The following is a 20611-nucleotide window of genomic DNA, read 5'->3' on the forward strand; positions in this document are numbered from 1 at the left end:
TTGGCCGAGGCATCAGCTGAAAAATTAGCCTCTCTGTAGCTACGAACATAACTAATATTGTTGTAAAAAAAAAACTTAGTTCTCAACCTAGTAGAATGCTCCTCAATAAATCAGTTCTATCAGGAATGCCTATTTACAGTATGGGTTGCTTTATACTACCTAAGAAAATTATGGCTAGAATTAATGCTATTCAGCATAATTTTTTGTGGGGTAAAAAATCTAACTCCAAAGGTATTTATATAAAATCTTTTGAATTTCTGTGTAAACCAATTAACCAGGGAGGTCTGGGTTTTAAAGATACTAACAAGGTTAACCGGGCTATGATAAGCAGAATTGCCTGGAGATTTGTCAGTAGTCCAGATGATCTATGGGCAAAAATTCTCCAAGAAATATATTTAAAAAAAACTGGTGCTCTTCTGTCAAACAAAAAAAATAGTTCTTCCTGGATTTGGAAATGTATATTACAAGGTATAACACACATAAAGAAATATAGTGTATGAGAAGTGGGGGATGGCATGTCAATTAATATCTGGGAAGATAAGTGGATACCATGAAGGGATATCATCTTATCTGAAACATATACTCAAAACAACAATCTAACACTTGTGTCGGAATTGATTAATTCCGACACTAAAAAGTGGAATCTGGAGACTCTTAATGCTACTTTTGACAACACAATAGTGAATGAAATTCTGAGTATCAAACTTTACTCCACAGAAAATGGCTTTCTGAAAAAAGATAAGTTACGATGGACCCTTACTAGGAATGGAGAGTTTTCGGTTAAATCTTTATATGCAAAATTTCAAGATCCTACTAACTCCGTTACTGCAGAATCAAAGAAGTTTTGGAGATCCCTGTGGAGCATGGATACCTCTCAAAGGATAAAATTGTTCATCTGGAAATGCATCCAGGATGCACTACTAACAAAACATAAGCTAATATCTACTCAACCTGAATGTGTTTTTTGTCAGCAGGCAGTTGAAACAACTCAACATCTATTTTTTGATTGTGCTTATGCAAAGGATGTGTGGAGTCTAGCACATAATGCTATCCAGGGAGTAATTTCTAACTCTGCCTCTTCTCCCTCCTTCTTAGATGTTTACAATGAGTAGAGAATAGGGAATGGAGACTCTATCTCCATGGCCTTAGCTTCTACCAAATGTTGGTTCATCTGGAAGGAGAGATGCTCTACAATTTTTGAAAATAAATCTTGCTCCTCAGCTCAATTAGCAATGTCAATCATAAAACACTATGCTTATTGGCATCCTGGTGCAATACTCTCAAACAGATCACCTAATACTTCCCATATTATGAGAAACATTTTGTGGTCATTTCCTCCTAAAGATACTCATAAAATCAATTATGATGCATCTTGGATATCAGCACAGACTAATGCAGGTTTTGGTTTTATCATGCGAAATTTTGCTGGAAATTTCAAGGCAGCAGGAATTGGAAGCTTCAAAGCTTCATCAGCAGAAGAATCAGAAGCAGTAACTCCGCTTCATACTGTCCAATGGGCCGTTACAAAGAAGATTGAAAATTTGATCATTGAATGGGACAATCCAACAACAACTATGTACGTTCAAGGAAAAAGCAACTCAATCCAGTGGCAGTGTATTGCAGTTCTAGATGAAATAAAGAAATTGGTAAATCAGTTAGTGTTTTTTTTGGGTTTCAAAGTTGTGGACAGGAAAGCAAATGGAGCAGCAGATATTTTGGCAAAAAAAGGAACAAATTCCAGTCAATCAAACTTGGGAAGAATCAGCACCTCTTTTTATCATTCCTAGACTTACTTTTGATTATGTAAAAGCTTATGATGCAAACAATTTAAATTATGTTGATCATGTACTACCAGAAACTACTAATACATCAGATTCAGCCATTGTTGGACATACTCAAATAGAGTTAGCCTTAAACGAGACTGAACCAAATGGTTAGAAGTCTTTTTTCTCTTAATATATCTACCTTACTTTCAAAAAAAAACTTGACAAAGGAACTGACATATGCACTAAAATATAAATAAAGAAAATAATATGGATGTTGAAAAAGTTGTTGATGATGCTATTGCATATGTTGGAGCCCTAGTAGACATATCCAATCAGGTTCTTACAACTTTTTCATTATTTTTCTTTGCCATTTAAACTTTCTTTCTATATGTCTATAATTTCATCTGCATACTAGGATCCATCTTGAATTTTAGTTGTTTTAGATTTTAGTTGTACATATGTCAAAGTTATTAAAATTACATAATCTAGGCATAATCTTTCTAGGTGAAACAAAAGCTAAACTAGGAAACATGGAAAAGCTTACTAGAAAGGTTAGTTGCTCTGATGCTTTTTTTGTGCCTATAATTGGTTTATCTAATGGAATGATAATTGCATGGCATAAAACATTAAAATGAATTATATTTTTGTTCATGATAGACTAGTTATTTTTGAAACAATTGATAATCATAATAATAAATAGAACATGTTATGTATGTATGGAGGTCTTTCAGCTCAAGAAAAACATTTTCGATTGAATGTGATTAATGAATTTGGGTTAAAAACAATCTTTGGAGACTTAAACTTCGTTCTTCATGTCAATGAAAAGGATGGAAGAAACCCCAAAATAAAAAAAACTCTAGTGCACAAAATTAATATACGACTCTATACAAAACCTTGGACTCATTGATCTTAATTACTTAGGGATCCCTTTCACTTCGTCTAATAACAGAGAAGGAAAAGAAAATATAAAAGAAAGGATAAATAGAGTTCTTGCATCCCATGCTTGGACTATTATCTATTCGAATTCTATTATCAAGCATCTTGTCAGAGTGAGATCTGATCACATTCCAATAATGCTTATCATGAAAACTTTTATTAAATAGTACAAGAAGATTGGAGAACTGAAGCTAGAGGATCTAAGCCTTCAAGCTAAATATTAAAATGAAAAATTTGGCAAAAATTCTTAGAAAATGGAACATTTATTATTTTAGAAAAAAAATACTAAAATAAAACTTTTAAAAAAATAAAATACAAAACTTATAAAAAATATCTCTATTACCTATGAATGAAATTAAACATACGCAGCAAAAACTTGATACCTGGTATAATATAGAGACTAATTATTGGAATTATCTTTACCTAAGAGAATATGATAAAAATACTGCTTATTTCCATCCACAAGCTTCTAGTAGAAGAAGAGTGAACCATACACATATACTAAGAGATAACTTTGGTGTATGGATAGAAGATAGTAACAAAATTCAAAATCTATTAATTAGACAAAACATAGGAACCTCTAACAATATTGTTAGAGCACTGCTCGGTCGAACTCACAAGTTTTGTTATCTCAAGTTTGTTGTCAATATTAGATGCCGAAAACTATATCTTAATTTCTGGTCTACTTAAGGCAAGTCCCAGACTAGGATTAGAGGTTGGTAGTTGAGTATCAGACATCACTGAATAACCCTCGAAGTTTGAAGTATGGAGATCAAACGAATATATTTGGAGAACTTTCATCAACAAAGAGGTATGTAAAGATTGAACCATTCTATTTACTCACAAGTATTACCATTTTATTTATATGAGACCATGTCGTATGACTTCGAGTAGATTTAATATTGCAAATAAGAAGTTTCGAGTCAAGATTATCTTGTTAAACATTTAGAAATATGATTCAAGAAATGGATGTTCATAGATCCTTAACAATCTTAGTTATTGTTCAAGAACTATGTTTGTCGATTATTTAAAAATTTCCCAAATAATGATATTTATGTCTCGCAATTGAGAATGTTTCAAACATCAAAAAGAGAGTTTTTGAGAACTATTAAAATCTGAACGCATGATAGGTACGCATACCCAGTTCGCGTACCATAGATATTTGAAGTTTTGGAATATATGTAGTTACGTATACCCAGTACACATACCATGGTGTTCTGATCTCGTGAAAGGGGAGGTACGCATACCCAATACGTGTACCTCAAGAGCTTGAGTTTGTGAATAACCTTAGGGTATGCATACCTAGTACATATATCTTGGTCATCTGAATTCACAAACTGGTTCATAGGTACGCGTACCCTCGCATACCTATCCAATACGAATTAGCAGACGCTCATGAACTATTTTCTTAAATACGTTTAGCATTGCTACAACTATCGTGAAACCTCTATGACATCTTTGATTACTAAAATACCTTGTGTATGTGTACCATGATTCAAGTTTTAAGTGCTTAAATGAACACGATTGTGCTTATTAGTTCTTAAGGCATACTTTTCATGAACTATCATTATATATAGTTCCAGTACTCTGGACTATAGTGTATATTCTTCTATGTAATTTCAAGGCAAATTTCTCACATGCTTATATGAACTCCTAACAAGAGTTTTATCTAAACAGAGAAAGTGTTTGCTTGAATTGCTTGAATTCAAAACAACCCTAGCTAGTCTTGAACGTCTATAAACAAAGAAAATCAAACAACCAGGAAATTCAATCCCTGACACTTTTGTCTCCTAGTTGTTTCCTAGAGTCGTCCTCTATGAACCTAGTTTCCTCTAAGTAACATAATTAGGTTTACGACTTAAAAACTTCACTTAGGGATTCGTGAATCCATGTCCAACTATTTTTGCATTGATCGTTCGTGTATCCTGATCTTGTTATTCTGTTATCGAGATTTTAGTAATCTCTTTCAGGAACGAGATAGATAAAAATTGCAAAGTTCTCTTTGTCTCAGACTTTGTGATTCCTCAAGATAGATATGTGAAACTCTTCTATTGGTCGGTTTAAGATTGTTCATGAGAGGAGGTTAATAATCCAGGGTTCTCAGCTAACTGAGTGTAAGTGTTCTATATTTCTAAGGTTTGCTAGCTTTCTCTATTGCAAATAGATTCCAATCCTTGATTCATCGATCTAAAGGGAAATCAAATAGGATTATCTATTAGAGGCAGATTCGAATCAAAAGTCTTCACTTAGGATAAAGCGACTCTTAGGCTATAGAGGATGTCTGCTGAGGGAATCAATTGCGTAGAGCCTTGTGAGGTTCAAGAGACGTAAGGCTCACGACTGCAGCTATATTTCTTGGAGGGTAAATTCAGTCTCAACTACATTACATTCCGAAGTCTGATAATAGGCTAGTGTATTTAGCGGCTTAATACAGTTCGGTGTTCAAATCTGGACAAGGTCGCAGTGTTTTTCTGCAGGTGCAGTTTTGCTCGTTAACAAAACTTCTGGTGTCTTGTATTTTTTTCTTTTCCACATTATATTGTTTTATGTTTTATTATAAGAAATGAACAAGGAATACATAATTAATCTTAGTGGATAAATCCATATTAATTGTGATCAATTACGAGACTCGTTCTTATGTAACAAGTTTCATACTTGACACAATTAGAATTCAATTATTTGGATACGACTAGATTGATCTTGGATATTGGTTTCTGAGATTGTCCAAGTACTCTTCAATACAATCTGGTTCACGGACTTTGTTGTCTTGACTTTATGATTAATTATAAAGAGAAAGAGATATAAACTCTATATACATATTGTCAAAGGATCTTTAGGTAAGTATACTTGCAATTGTATCAGGTTTTGTCCATACATGTTGCCAAAAGAAAAAGTTGGTGATTTACTTGGTTATCTTTCCTTTTCAAGTATGAGTGATACTAATATAATAAATGAACTTGCCACTCCTGTTATTGTTACTACAAATCATATAAATCTCTGTAAAACACCCGATGAAAACGAGATTAAAAACAATAATCAATTTCGAAAATCCTCGCTAACAGGTTAAAGCCCATTATTATCAAATAATAGCTCTAAATCAATCTGCCTTCATATATGGAAGGCAGATCACTGTCAATATTATTGTAACACGTAAAATTCTTCACACAATGAAAATTACAAAAGATAAAATGGGATACAATGCCATTAAGATTGACCTATCAAAAGCTTTTGATAGGGTCGAATGGGAATTTATAAAAAAATATCCTCTCAGCCTTTGGGTTTTATGATATTAGTGTCAATCAGTAATCCATGCATTACCACCACTTCATTTTCTGTTTTACTTAGTGGCTCTTCTGGGGATCAGTTCACAGTGAAGATGGGTATTCGCCAAGCTGACCCCCTCTCCCCTTATCTTGTCATTTTAACCATGGAAATTCTATAAAGATTACTTATAAAGGCTGATATAACCGGAATCAAAATTTCTAAGAATGTACCAACTGTATCTCATCTTTTCTTCGCCAACGACTGTTTTCTTTTCACAAAAGCAAGCATGTCAGCATATTAAAACCTAATGGATTAACAAAAATATTGATATCCAGAGATGTATTTATAGGCAGAGCTAGTTGTAATTTCTCATGTAGGATTAGACTCCCATTTGATTTCGTCTTTCCTAGTGTTGATGGTGTTTTTTAGCTTAGGGTTAAAATCGTAAAACCATACATCTGACATGACGTCACTATGACCACTAGCAAATTTATTAAATCAATCAGCATGCCTACATAAGAATTACCAGGGTACTTTTTTTATACATGTGTCATGTTCCACGGCAGAACCCTTAGTATTGACCGACATCATCTTCGTACATACCAAACCCTAATTCTCACGCCACCGTGCCAATGGAAAACCATGCCAGCCACGTCTCCGCGCCAAGGCATGCCAACCATGCCATATGCACCACTGTGCCAATGGCAAACCATGCCAGCCACGTCTCTGCGCCAAGGCATGCCAACCATGCCAACTGCACAACCGTGCCAATGGCAAACCATACCAGCCACGTCTCCGCGCCAAGGCATGCCAACCATGCTATCCACGTCTCCGCGCCAAGGCATGCCAACCATGTCAGCCGCACCACCGTTCCAATGGCAAACCATGCCAGCCACATCTTCGCGCCAAGGCATGCCAACCATGCCAGCCACATCTTCGCGCCAAGGCATGCATGCCAGCCGCACCACTGTGCCAATGGAAAACCATGCCAGCCACATCTTCGCGCTAAGGCATGCCAACCATGCCAGCCGCACCACTGTGTCAATGGCAAACCATGCCAGCCACATCACCGCACCAAGGCATGCCAACCATGCCAACCGCACCACTGTGCCAATGGCAAACCATGTCATCCACGTTTACCGCGCCAAGGCATGCCATCCATGTTGGCCGCACTATACGCCAATGGCATGCCAGACCCTTGGCCCCACCATGCCAAGCCAACCGCACCTTGCCTTGGCCCTAGACATGCTGGTGATAGGTGTTGTAAACACCTTGATTTTATATCTATGTTTATGCTTTCTTTACTAGTTTTCTTGTAAAATATGTATCTTATGTTTGCTTTTGAGTGTTTAGGTACTTTTGAGTCATTTGGAGCAAAAGAAGGAGAAATCGTCCATTTGGAGCATAAAACACAAAAACGTCAATTCATAGGCGAATGATCCATGGAGCCGGTTTAGGTCGTAATAAGGAGTGAAGAATGAACTGTCAGTTTTCTGAGACTGACATGCCAAATAGTAATTGGATAGCCTTTATCCGAGTTCTGGGTGCCTAGAGTGATCTGAGTACCCCTTATCTGCTTCTCCTGAGTCGCTGTATCATCTCCAGTTTTCTTACCCTAAAATTCAGAGAAGAGTTTCTCTTCTCATTATTTTCTTTGCCTGAAATTTAGTGTGAAAAAGAGGCGCAGCTATGAAGAAATTGATGAAACTGGTTTATGGGTGTTAATGGTCGAAATTGCAGACACAGGAAATTGGGGTTTCAGAGAATCAGAAAGAAGTCGAAAATGGAAGAGAGGGAGATCTGTTTCTTAGTTGGAATCTGGGGTTCTGTGTGCTTGAAGTTAGAGGAGGATGAATCAGAGATGAAATTGAAGGATGGGTTTGGTTCATTTCGAGAATCAAATGGATTTGTGATGTTTGTTTGCTGCTGATGTTGGTGACAGATTGAGGGTTTTGATCGAGAATTTGGAGGCAGTTGTTGTCTGCGACTCTGAGTTGCAGAAAGAGACTCGAAGTTGTTACCATTAAATCGATCTGCTGATGATGGAGAAGATGGATTGTGTAATGAACTGTGAAGAAGGATTTAATGGAAAAGATTGATTCACATGTTAGGGTTTCAATTTGCTTTGAGTTTGAAGCTCAACAGATGAACCTCAAGTTAGGGATTGATGTTGCAGTAATGGTGGAAGAGATGGGCTGAGAAGGAATCTGAGTGTTTCAAGTTCAAATACTGGAGAATTAGAGCAAGAATCGAAATAGGTTTTCTGTGGATTCGATTTTGAGCTGCAGTGAATGGCGGGCAGTTTAGCTGTGTTGCAGAATTGCAACTTGAGATGGGGATTGTAGCTGAAGACTTGAACTGTTGGAATGAGTTGTTGCGGAATTGATATACAACAAGTATGGAGATAATTATGGTGGAGTCATGAGACAAGTTAATGGAAGTTGAGGTTGCAGAATAAAGAGGTTCTGGTGTTGATTGCTACCGTGTTGCTTCCAAGATTGAACATGAGGTTGAGTTGCAGGTTGCAAGAAGAGGGAACTGTGACTGAGAAGCTATGGCAGGGGAATGAAGTTACAACTGCTGAGATTACATGGATGAAGCTACAACTGGTGTTTGAATTGAGTTCATGTGCAATAGACTGTGTGTGTGTGTTGTACGAAAATGCAGGTGCTGCGGATATGGTCTGACAACAGGTTAGGAAAGAACTGAAATTGCAGCAGTAGTGGCATCTGCAGTTTATGGTGGCAGTAGTGCAGTTGAAATTGTTACAAGGAAGCTACAGATGGTGCAGTGTTGCACCTAGGTTGTGAAGAATGATTGCAGATGGTGGTGACTGGAATGTTGTTCAAATTGCAAGTGAACAAGAAAGATTGAGAAACTAGAATTGATATAGATGAATGAGCATGTGTGCTGGTAAAGATGCAAGATGAATAACCATCATGGATGGATATGCAGTGGTGATGTGTAATGATTCTGCAGCACAATTCTGGCCTCTGTAAGATTGCAATGGCTTAGGCCTCAACCAACTCAGCCAAGTCAGACAGATGATCCAGAATTTGACTCATACTTGACTCAGTGTGACTCACTGAGTTTGACCAAGCTAACTCAGTTGACCCGACCGAACTGACTCGTTGACCGGTGACCGGGTGGACTTTGCCGGTCACCTGAGATGTTTTCCGGCCAATTTCTGGCGCCGACACCAGTTCTCCGGCAACATATTTTTGGCAGAATTTTTACGTGGGTGTTTCTCTTATATCTCTTATATGGGCTTGGTGGACTTCTTGGTGATGGGCTTTTGAAGACTTGACCTAAGAAGAGCTACAAAAAGGAAAGTTTTCTACTTTCTTTGTATCACGTATTTTCTACTTGGAACTTTGGAGAGCGGCGATTCTACTGGGGTTTGCTTTCGTTTATTTTTCATCTTCTTCAGTTCATTTTTGATTATGATTATGATGAACTCAAAAGATATGAGTAGCTAAACAACTATTATTGGTTATGGGATAAAGTTGATTTCACAACATGATATTACTTCAATAAATTAGTTTTGTCTCAATAATTTATTATTTATGATTCATGGTTTATATTGTCATATGATTTGATTGTTTGTTTGGTTGAGTCCGGAATCAATCCGATTTGCATTCATTTCTAAAGCTATATTAGGGTTTTCAATACGAAAAATTTGTTTATCCCTGATTCTAAGTAGCATAATTGTGGGTAATGCTTGTAGTGATATATCATACTTGTCACAAATGAATCATAACCTTGGTTAAATTGAATTAGTGCTTTTACACGTTTGATTGCCTTGATTAGTCTTATTCCATAGAACTTAGTGCTTTTAGGGAGTTAAAATTAATTGTGCTTTTACACTTTAGGTTGTTTTCTAGGAAGAATTCACATATGCATCTTTTAATGTGGTTGTGATGAAATCAGGGAATTAGCGGGATATACTCGCGATCAAAGTATCTTAGGACTTTTAATAAATGAGAGATTAAAATATCAATTCTAGTCATTGATGAAAATACATGTTTGTGAATGATACTATCCCGTAACCAATATCTTCTTCTAGTGATTATTCCAATTATTACTTTGCTTTCAATTTATTTTTGTTGCTTTGCTAAAAAAAAAATTACCCCATTGGTTACTATGAAACTGAAATTTTTATAACAACAATTGCCTCTCTGTGGGAACGAACTCTTTCTTACCACGTACTTCATTTATATTAGTAGAGTGAGAAAGTGAAATTATTTTTGACGCATACGACAACGATCAAATTTTGGCGCCGCTTCCGGGGAGGCATACGACTTGTTATTAAGTTTTTAGTTTCTTATCATCATTTCTGCTTTTATCTCTGCTTTTTGTTTTCTTGTCTTGTTTCTCACTTGTTTGCGAGAATTTTTTTCAGGTACCTAATCCCTAGCTTCTAAAGATTGGAACTATCCAAGGTGCGGGATAGCTACTCGAAGAGGCACAATACTCCAACCAAGTCAAGACACAACGGAAGAACAAGAGTTAGAAGTGGAAGAAGAGTTACAACTAGAAGAAGAACAAGAGGTTTCATTCGTAGAAGAACCACTAGTTGAAGAAGAACCAGTAATTGAAGAAGAAGCAACGGGTGATCGTACCCTCAAGGACTTGGCTTCTCATAGGCTTGATACACAACGATGGTGTATCCAAACAAATTCAACCTTCGAGATCAATCCGGGGTTGATTAGAGAGTTACAGAAGTTTCATGGCATGGCGAATGAGGATCCAAACAAGCATCTCATTGATTTCCATACCATAGTCACGGACATGCTACCACCGGAGATTAATGCCGATGATGCAATGTTGAAATCTTTTCCATTCTCTTTGGCGGACAATACTAAGGAATGGTTGTATTATTTACCATCCGGAAGTGTCACTAGATGGAACGGGTTGAAGAAACTCTTTCTAGAGAGGTATTTTCCTGCGTCAAAGGCTACTCAAATTCGCAAAGACATTTGTGGGATAAAGCAACACGTAGGAGAATCTTTGTATGAATGTTAGGAGCGATACAAGAGATTGGTGGCAAGCTGTCCACACCACCAATTCAGTGACGCTATGATAATCCAATACTTTTATGAAGGCCTCCAAACAAGTGATAGATATCTTCTTGATGCAGCGGGTGGTGGAGCTCTAGTGAACAAGACGGTGGCCCAAGCTCCGAGTTGATTGAAAGCATGGCTGCAAACTCGCAACAATTTTATACAAGAGGTGGACCAATGGTTAGGCGAGTGCATGAAGTTACGGATTCATCATCACACCGTGATCAGAGAATGGATAATATGGAGCAAATGATGGAAAAGATGGCTGTAGTTATTTTGCCTTCATATGGTGAAGAGTTGGAGCAAGCTAGTGCGGTCTTTCCAAATCAGCAAAGACGGTATGATCCTGTAGATGGTGGATTTTCGACAAAGGCTAAAATTGTAAACTCATAATTATACGAAGCTCTGATTCAGCAATCAGACTTGAGTATCGAGACACGGCTCTCTCTCGAATTCTCAACGGAGAGTACTTTCTCTCAGAGTACATGTGGATATGTAGTCTCACGACCGGACAACGGCATATCTCAGGAATACTGAATACTTTCAGTGATTATTTCTATATAGAATCACGTGATGGATGGATCCTAGATAGCTTGCTCTGCTAGTATAAAGCGATAACGTCTTCAGGAACAAACAACGAGTTTACCCTGACTATATAAAGGATATGACTAAGCTCATATCGGGATAATTAATGCTCCTAGACAGCTTGCTCTGCTAGTATAGAGCCACAAAGTTAATTATTCCTAATTACAATCGCTCCTATTCCATGGTCGAATCCACGACTGGTCCCATGGAATGACAATAACAATTGTTCTGATTCTATGATCGAATCCATGACTTGATCTCATAGAATAGCAATAACTATATTATCTCATTACCCCGATTTCATGATCGAATCCACAACTGGTCTCATAAATGGTAATAGATAAACCTTAATTACTCCGATTCTATGGTCGAATCTACGATCCCATGGAATGGTAATGCTCACTTTATTATTCTGAATTTGTAGTCGAATCCTCGGCTGATCCTATGAATTAATAATAAACATCTTATTACTCAGTTTTGTGAATTATTCTCCACTGAATTCCACAATTAGTAATAAATAATCAACAACCGGGCGTCTGAGATACCTCTAAGTAAGCCCCGATTCAAATGGTGAAGGTGTATTCAACGATGATACACTAACAGTCACCGCACGAACGAGTATTTCAAAAATACAACGAAACGATGAACCTATGCAAAATAGAGAAGAAAATAATAAATAATTAAAAATATTGACCAGGGTGCTGGGAGCACGGACACACGACCGACCGACCGTGTCGTGGTCAATCCCACGCCAGTTTTATATTTTTAATGCATTTTTATTATTTTCCATGATTTGATGAAAATCCTCTCGTTTTATCAAATCTCCTTCGTCTCGAGGAAACTCCTCGGTTTCATGGTACTTCTATAAATCCATAAAAAATAATATAAAATTAAGGAAAGGAGTGTGGGGCGTGCCATTGGCCAACCGGCCATGCCTTGGTCCCAACCGGCCCCACATCCACGGTTCCTTATTATTTATTATTATTTCTCTATTTTCATGAAAAACTCTTTGATTTCATGGTATTTTTGCACAAATCATCAAATAATAATAAAATAATATAAATTATGAAAACTTGTGGGACCGGGCATTGGACGGCCGGCCATGCCCTAGCCGGTCCCATACGCCCCTTTGTCTTATTATTTTATTATTAGTTTTCCTTGAATTCATCAAATTCCTTGATTTCATGGTATTTCCCTCAAATCATCAAAAATACCTAAAAAATTATGAAAACTCGTGAGACCGGGCCCAAGCCGGCCGGCCATGCCTCCACGGTCCCACACGCCCTTGTTTTTATTATTTTAATATTTTTTGCTTCCCTGAACTCATGAAAACTCCTTCAGTTCATGGAAACTCCCTAAATTCATCAAATTTCTCAAAATTCATGAATTTTTCATAAAATCATCAAAATATTATAAAATTAGGGAAACTCGTGGGACTGTGGTCATGACTGGCCGACCATGCCTTGACCACGGCGGTCCCACGCCTCCTCATTCCTTATTTTATAATTATTTTTCATCATCTCATGGTGTTTTCCTCAGTTTCGTCGAAACCCTAATTTTGGCATATTTTCTCGAATGGATGCTCGATTGCACGCCAGAAAATATAAAAATTCTCAGGACTAAGACGCGGACGCCTTGGGGACACGAACACGCTATCTTGACCGACCAAGATTGGCTCTTTGGCTCACGGAAGTCGGTCCCATCAATTTTCACAGTTTTGACCTAATTTGCACAATTGCTCGTATTAGGTTCAAAACTCTTCCAAACACTTTGGATTTTCATGAAGTGATCGTCAGGCGGTCACGTGACAACCCAGGGCCGGTTTCATGACTCCATGGTCGTTCCCTCGCCTCGTCATAATTAATTAGGTTTTCTCACCTAAGACGAGCATTTTGGATAAATGATTAAGCCAGCATTTAATCATTCTTCCACCAACAAATCGTCAACTCTTCAGGAGTTCTTTGTATTTGCTCACGTGAGCATATGGACACTACATGGTTGATCCACGGTCCCATGTAGTCGCTCCCTCCTTCATCCCATAGTTGAAATTCTGACGAACCATGAATTGATCATCAATTGATCAAATTAGGGTTTCTTTATCCAAGGATCATCATTCCAGATTCTAACCTTAATAATTTTACGACGACCTCATGGTCACTAATTTTATTAATTATGCTCGGTTCAACGACCAGTATTCTAATTAATATTTTTGGTACGCTGCCAATAATCCATCATATGAGCAACACATGCTCAGACGATCAAATATTCAACAATTCATCACATGAGCAACACTTGCTCAGTTCAACAATCAATATTCAACGATCCACCGAATGTGCAATACTTGCTCACTTCATCATAAGAACTATACCTCTGTCTTATGACATGTTCAATTCACGAGTTTCAGAACATCATGTTCAACTCAACGACTACATGGACTCATCGTCCCATCAAACCACGAAGTCATCAGTTGACTAACAAACCACGAGACGTCAATCGTGTCACTTGGGGGGATATCACTTAGGGTTTTGGTCTGCAGTCTACGACACGTGTATTCAAACACACGATGGAATGTGAGCAAGTAGTGCAATTAGTTGAAGGAATTCACGAGGTAGTGGGTGGAAAATCGACCAAGTCTCCACACGTTGAGCAACTGGTTTCGAACACGATATCCACTTCCCCACTCCTTGATTCCATCAACTGTCACACTTCATGGAATCATGGTGTCTACAATTCCAGCAATATAAATAAGTCTCTGAATCATGATTGAATCAGCATCAACAATATCATCAATATCACGTCTCATCGACAACACGAGATCATCAAGTCATCAATTGAGCAACTACTCTCAATTGAGCAATTTCAATCATTCAGAGCTTATCATATTCAGAATTCACACACCCACAATCTTTGATTACCATTGATTCCACACATTTCCCAGCTTCCCTCTTACAGATCAACCCATCCTCTCTTGTGTCCGAATTTACTCTGGAACGGTCATTGTCTTGATTTAGGCCGGAGTACTACAGATTGATCTCTCGAATCTAAAGCACCCCCTTTGCAGCGGTGCATCTGTGTGAGGTTTAACATTTCGTTCGGTTCGAGGAGTCTCCTCCGTATGGTCGTCTCCTCAATTCCTTAAAAACCAGCAAATCGTTTTTCCCCATCTACAGATCCCTACTCCAACACTTACAATCCGGGATGGAGAGATCATCCAAATTTTAGCTATGCCAACAAGCAAGGTGCAGTCCAACAACCTACAATCAACCGTTCGCGTGGATTTCAACCAAAACAACAACGATTCCAGCCGCAACAACAACATTTTCAGCAACCACAACAATCAATGCAAAATCAAGGTTCCGATATCGATGCAAAGCTTCAAACTTTTATGCAAGGAATTTCTACCATGTTTAAAGAAAGTCAACAAGAAACTAAGAGTGCTATCAAGGACTTGCAGACACAAATGGGCTCCATGGCGCTTGATATAAACAAGTTGAAGGCACGAAATAGTGGGAAACTCCCTTCTCAACCTATCAACCCAAAAGAGGGTGTCAATGCTATTACATTGAGAAGTGGTACACAACTTGTGCAACCCGAAGTTACTAATTTGGGTAAAGAAGAAGTCCCCATGGAGCCAGTTTTGGAGGAAAAGAGGGATGAAATTCCCCAAACACCCGAGGTACCTATTCCTAACTCTAAAACTCCGGTTTCCACTTATTTTCCTCCTATACCTTTTCCTCGCAGATTTGCAAACTCCAAGAAGGCGGAACCAGGAAAGGAGATTTTAGACGTTCTTAAAAAGATCCATGTGAACATACCACTCATTGATGCTATCAAGCAAGTTCCCAAGTATGCAAAAGTGTTGAAGGAATTGTGTACCAATAAGAAAAGGCTCAAAGGTAATCTAGTGCTAAGTGTGGGGGAGAATGCTTCGGCAATCTTACAACACAAACTCCCACTGAAATGTAAGGATCCCGGTAGATTTGACATTCCAGTCACAATTGGTAACACCACATTTAACAAAGCTATGTTGGATTTAGGTGCATCCGTTAATGTTATGCCTGCATCTATGTACAATTCACTTGAGTTAGGTCCTCTTAAAAAGGCTGGAATTGTATTGCAATTAGCCGATCGCTCTAATATTTACCCAATGGGTATTGTTGAGGATGTTCTTGTGCAGGTTAATCAATTAGTATTTCCAACTGACTTTTGCATGTTAGAGATGAATGAAGGGTCACCGGACTCGTCTTTTCCATTGCTACTTGGGCGTCCCTTCATGAAAACGGCGAAAGCCATTATTGATGTGGACAAGGGAACGTTAACTATGGAATTTGATGGAGAAACAATACGTTTCAACATTTTCCAAACGATGAAATATCCTAGTGATGTACACTCTTGTTTCTCCATTGATGTTATGGATACTTTGTCACAACAAGTGTTTGAATTGAATGGTGATGATGCTTTGGAAACCGTTTTAACTACATCCATGGATAATGGTGTAGAGTGTGGTAATGAAGTCAAGGAAGCCATTGGTGATCTTAATTCACTACAAGGATGCCCGGAAACTCATAATATCTCTTTTATTTATTTACCATGCAGTGATGAAAAGCTTGTACCTTCCATTGTTAAATCTCCAAAATTAGAATTGAAACCTCTTCCCGATCACCTAAAGTACTTGTACTTGGGTGACAAGGAAGACTTACCTGTGATTGTTTCTAACAAGCTTAGTGAATTACAGGAGCAAAAACTTCTAAGGGTGCTAAGGAAGTACAAGACGGCCATAGGATGAACAATTGCTGATATCAAAGGTATAAGCCCTGCCGTGTGTATGCACAAAATCCGTTTGGAGGACGATGCAAAGCCTATAAGGGAAGCGCAACGTCATTTGAACCCTCCTATGATGGAAGTTGTGAAAAAGGAGATACTCAAGGTTTTGGACGTGGGTGTGATCTACCCCATATACGATAGTAAGTGGGTGAGCCCGGTACAAGTAGTACCAAAGAAATCAGGTGTGACGGTAGTGAAGAATGATAAGAATGAACTTGTCCCAACTCGTGTGCAAACCGGTTGGAGGGTTTGTATAGATTACAAAAAATTGAATGCCACTACTAGAAAAGATCACTTTCCTTTACCTTTTATTGATCAAATGCTTGAACGTTTAGCTGGACACTCTTACTATTGCTTCCTTGATGGCTATTCAGGTTACAATCAGATTATGATAGCGCCAGAGGATCAAGAGAAAACCACTTTCACTTGTCCTTCGGTACTTTTGCTTATAGAAGGATACATTTTGGCTTGTGCAATGCTCCAGCTACCTTTCAAAGGTGTATGGTAAGTATTTTTTCGGAATATGTTGAAAACATAATCGAAATGTTTATGGATGACTTTAGTATCTTTGGTGATTCATTTGACCTTTGCTTGCACAACTTGTCACTAATCCTTGAACGATGTGTTGAAACAAATCTTGTGCTTAATTGGGAGAAGTGCCATTTCATGGTAACTCATGGCATTGTTTTAGGCCATATAATATATTCTAAAGGTTTGGAAGTCGATAAATCTAAAATAGACCTTATTCGTGCTTTAACCCCTCCCACTACGGTGAGGGAGATACGCTCTTTTCTTGGTCATGCAGGTTCTTATCGTAGATTTATCAAGGATTTTTCCAAGATAGCATCACCACTTGCAACTTATTGCAAAAAGATGTGGTTTTTAACTTTGATGAAAAGTGTATGTCGACATTCAATCGTTTGAAAGAACTTTTTATTTCAGCCCCTATCATTAAACCACTGGATTAGAGCAAGCCTTTTGAGATCATGTGTGATGCAAGTGACTATGTGGTTGGTGCGGTGCTTGGGAAACGTGTGGGGAAGATACCTCATGCTATTTATTATGCTTCTAGAACGTTAAATGAGGCCCAACAAAACTACACTGCCACTGAAAAAGAGTTGTTAGCTATTGTTTTCTCTTTGGAAAAGTTTCGCTCTTATCTAATTGGTATAAAAGTTGTTGTATTTTCTGATCATGCAGCACTTAGGTACTTGCTAATGAAGAAAGAGGAAAAACTGAGGCTTATACGATGGATCTTACTCTTGCAAGAGTTTGATATTGAAATCAAAGACAAGAAAGGAATTGAGAATACCGTTGCGGATCACTTGAGCTGTCTTGCTGTGGACAAGGAAGCTATCCCATTGCGTGAAAGTTTCCTGGATGAGCAACTATTCTCAATTGCCTTTGGAGAACCATGGTATGCCGATATTGTCAACTACTTGGTGTCTAAAAAAATCCTAAAGAACTTGTCTCGTGCTGAGAGGGACAAACTTAAGAGGTTAGGGAACCAATACATATGGGATGATCCATACTTATGGAAACAAGGTAGCGACCAAGTATTACGAAGGTGCGTTCCCGAATCCGAGTTTAACTCTCTCTTGTCTTTTTGTCACTCCTATGCTTGCGGAGGACATTTTGGGAGTAAGAGAACCGCCTACAAGGTACTTGAAAGCGGTTTCTATTGGCCAACCTTGTTTAAAGATGCATTTATATTTTGTACAACTTGTGATAGGTTCCAAAGAACAGGCAATCTAGGTGCCCGAAATCAAATGCCACAAACTTTTATTCAATGTATTGAAGTTTTCGATGCATGGGGTATTGATTTTATGGGTCCTTTTGTCAACTCTCATGGGAATTTTTATATCTTACTTGTTGTTGATTATGTCTCCAAATGGGTGGAAGCTAAGGCCACCCCGACTAATGATTCTAAAGTGGTTTCAGATTTTGTGCAAGCTAATATCTTTGCAAGGTTTGGAATTCCAAGAGCCATAATTAGCGATGGGGGTTCTCACTTCAAAAACAAGATCTTACAAACCTTGTTGAAGAAGTACAATGTATCACACAAGATTGCAACACCTTATCATCCCCAAACAAATGGACAAGCCGAGGTGTCTAACCGGGAGGTGAAATCCATTCTAGAGAAGACGGTGAACCCAACAACGAAAGATTGGAGTCTGCGACTTAATGATGCTTTGTGGGCTTATAGAACCGCATACAAGACACCTATCGGGATGTCTCCCTTTAGGCTTGTGTATGGTAAACCTTGTCATTTACCCATTGAAATTGAGCATAAGGAGTTTTGGGATATTAAGCAATGCAATATGGAGATGGATGGGGCTGGAAAGCAAAGGAAGTTACAACTCCAAGAGTTAGAGGAGCTTCGCAATGATGCATTTGAAAGCTCGCGCATTTACAAGGAGAAAACGAAGGACTTTCATGATAATATGATTTCTAGGAAACAATTTTGCATTGGGAAGAAAATGCTTTTGTTTAATTCTCGCTTGCATTTATTTCCGGGTAAATTAAGGTCACGCTGGATCAGACCTTTTATTGTTACTAATGTGTTTTCTCATGGTGCAGTAGAAATTCGTAGCATAGCTACAGGCAAGGAACTTAAAGTTAATGGGCACCGGTTGAAACCATATTATGAGAATTTCACTTCTGAAGTGGTGGAAGGAGCTAACTTTGTGGATGCACTCCCTCAGGAGGAGTCATAGAAATCAAGGAGATAGTCGGGCAGAGGACTTTAAACCAAGCGCTGAATGGGAGGCAACCCATCGGATGAGTATTTCTTGTCTTATTTTTATTTTCTTGTCTTGTTTTTAGCTTTTTATTGTCTTGTATTTATTTTTTCTGATTTCTTGTCACATTATCATGTAGGATTTCCCACCTTGACTTACTTTGGATGACTCAATTTACATTGAGGACAATGTAAAGTTTAAATGTGGGGGAGTGGTTAAGCATTTGCATTATAAAATTTTCATGAAATTTTCAACTTGTGTAAAATAGTGAATAAGAAAACTCCAACTTGTAGTTAGTTTAGAGTCATATAGTATACATGTCGCTAAGATTACATCGAGATTCTCATAAGAGTGACTGAACTTAGAGATGATAGAGAACATGATAGGGTTTCTTACTCGTATGAGAGTTAAAGTTGGATTTAACCATCCCAGTGGAAGTGAGGTGCAGACTGAATTCGGTATTAGAGTAGTGGTCCCCTATAGTGGAGACTACCCATGTTATATCATGAGAGGCACCGACCTTCACTTCTTTGTACCTGTCTAAATATGTGCTTTTAGAGTGTGTGTCACCGTACGTAACCTCCGGGTAGAATGGTGAGCTACCCAACCTCCCACCAATAGAAGCAATATTTTGATCTCTTGATTGTTATTTTATCAATCGTGATGGTGACATCGAATTGCTAACTTACATACCACTTGTAATCTTGTTCGCAGTTAGCACCATTCACTTTATCTCTCTCTACACCAACAGGTCCATAGAAACACCATCATCATCAACAAGAGGAGCATCACAAATTCGAAGCAAAGTTGAAGACGTTCAAGGTTTACAAGCAACGGTACATAAATGAGCAGATTTCAGATTCAAGTATAACAACAAGACAAGGAGCATAATTTTTACAAGTTGAAGACTATTGTACAAGAGTGAAAATTATCAAGATGAGAGTCAAGAAATTTATGATATCGAGACATACAAGTTGTAAAGAATCAAGCGGTAAAGTACTTACACCATGGCCTTTTTACTTGCGTTTTTATTTTTATTTTGTATTTGTATTATTTTCTCTTGTCTCAAAAAAAAAGGACGTGGTCATCATTATGCTAAGTCCCTTGCAAAAAAAAAAAAAAAGAATATTAGGTCCATCATTAGTTTTAATATTTTGTTTGTTTTTGTATTTACTTTATTTATCCTGCATCTAAAAAAAAGGAAAAAGAAAGAAAAAGGAAAAAGAAAGAAAAAAAAATTCATTGCATCTTATTTTGGTTTGTTTAGTTCGTTTTTGGTTTTGTATTTCATTCAATAAAGCCAATGGAAGAAGAAATATCCATAATGAGGTTTCAAGCAATAAGGAACTAGAGGAAAGAGTTACATTGTCAAGATTTCATCATCAAGAGTTTAAGACCGAAGACGAAGATAAAGACAAGGATTGAATACCGA

The 20611-nt window shown here is 37.9% G+C and overlaps 1 protein-coding gene across 1 annotated transcript; it reads left to right on the forward strand.

Moving 5' to 3' along the window:
- Nucleotides 1-1232: 1232 nt before the first annotated feature.
- On the forward strand, nt 1233-1787 carry LOC113294789. The gene has a single exon (XM_026543168.1). It carries the CDS (start codon nt 1233-1235, stop codon nt 1785-1787), a length of 555 nt encoding a protein of 184 aa, XP_026398953.1.
- The last annotated feature ends 18824 nt before the right edge of the window (nt 1788-20611 follow it).

Source organism: Papaver somniferum, chromosome 7, assembly GCF_003573695.1.
Source record: "Papaver somniferum cultivar HN1 chromosome 7, ASM357369v1, whole genome shotgun sequence".
NCBI lineage: Eukaryota > Viridiplantae > Streptophyta > Magnoliopsida > Ranunculales > Papaveraceae > Papaver > Papaver somniferum.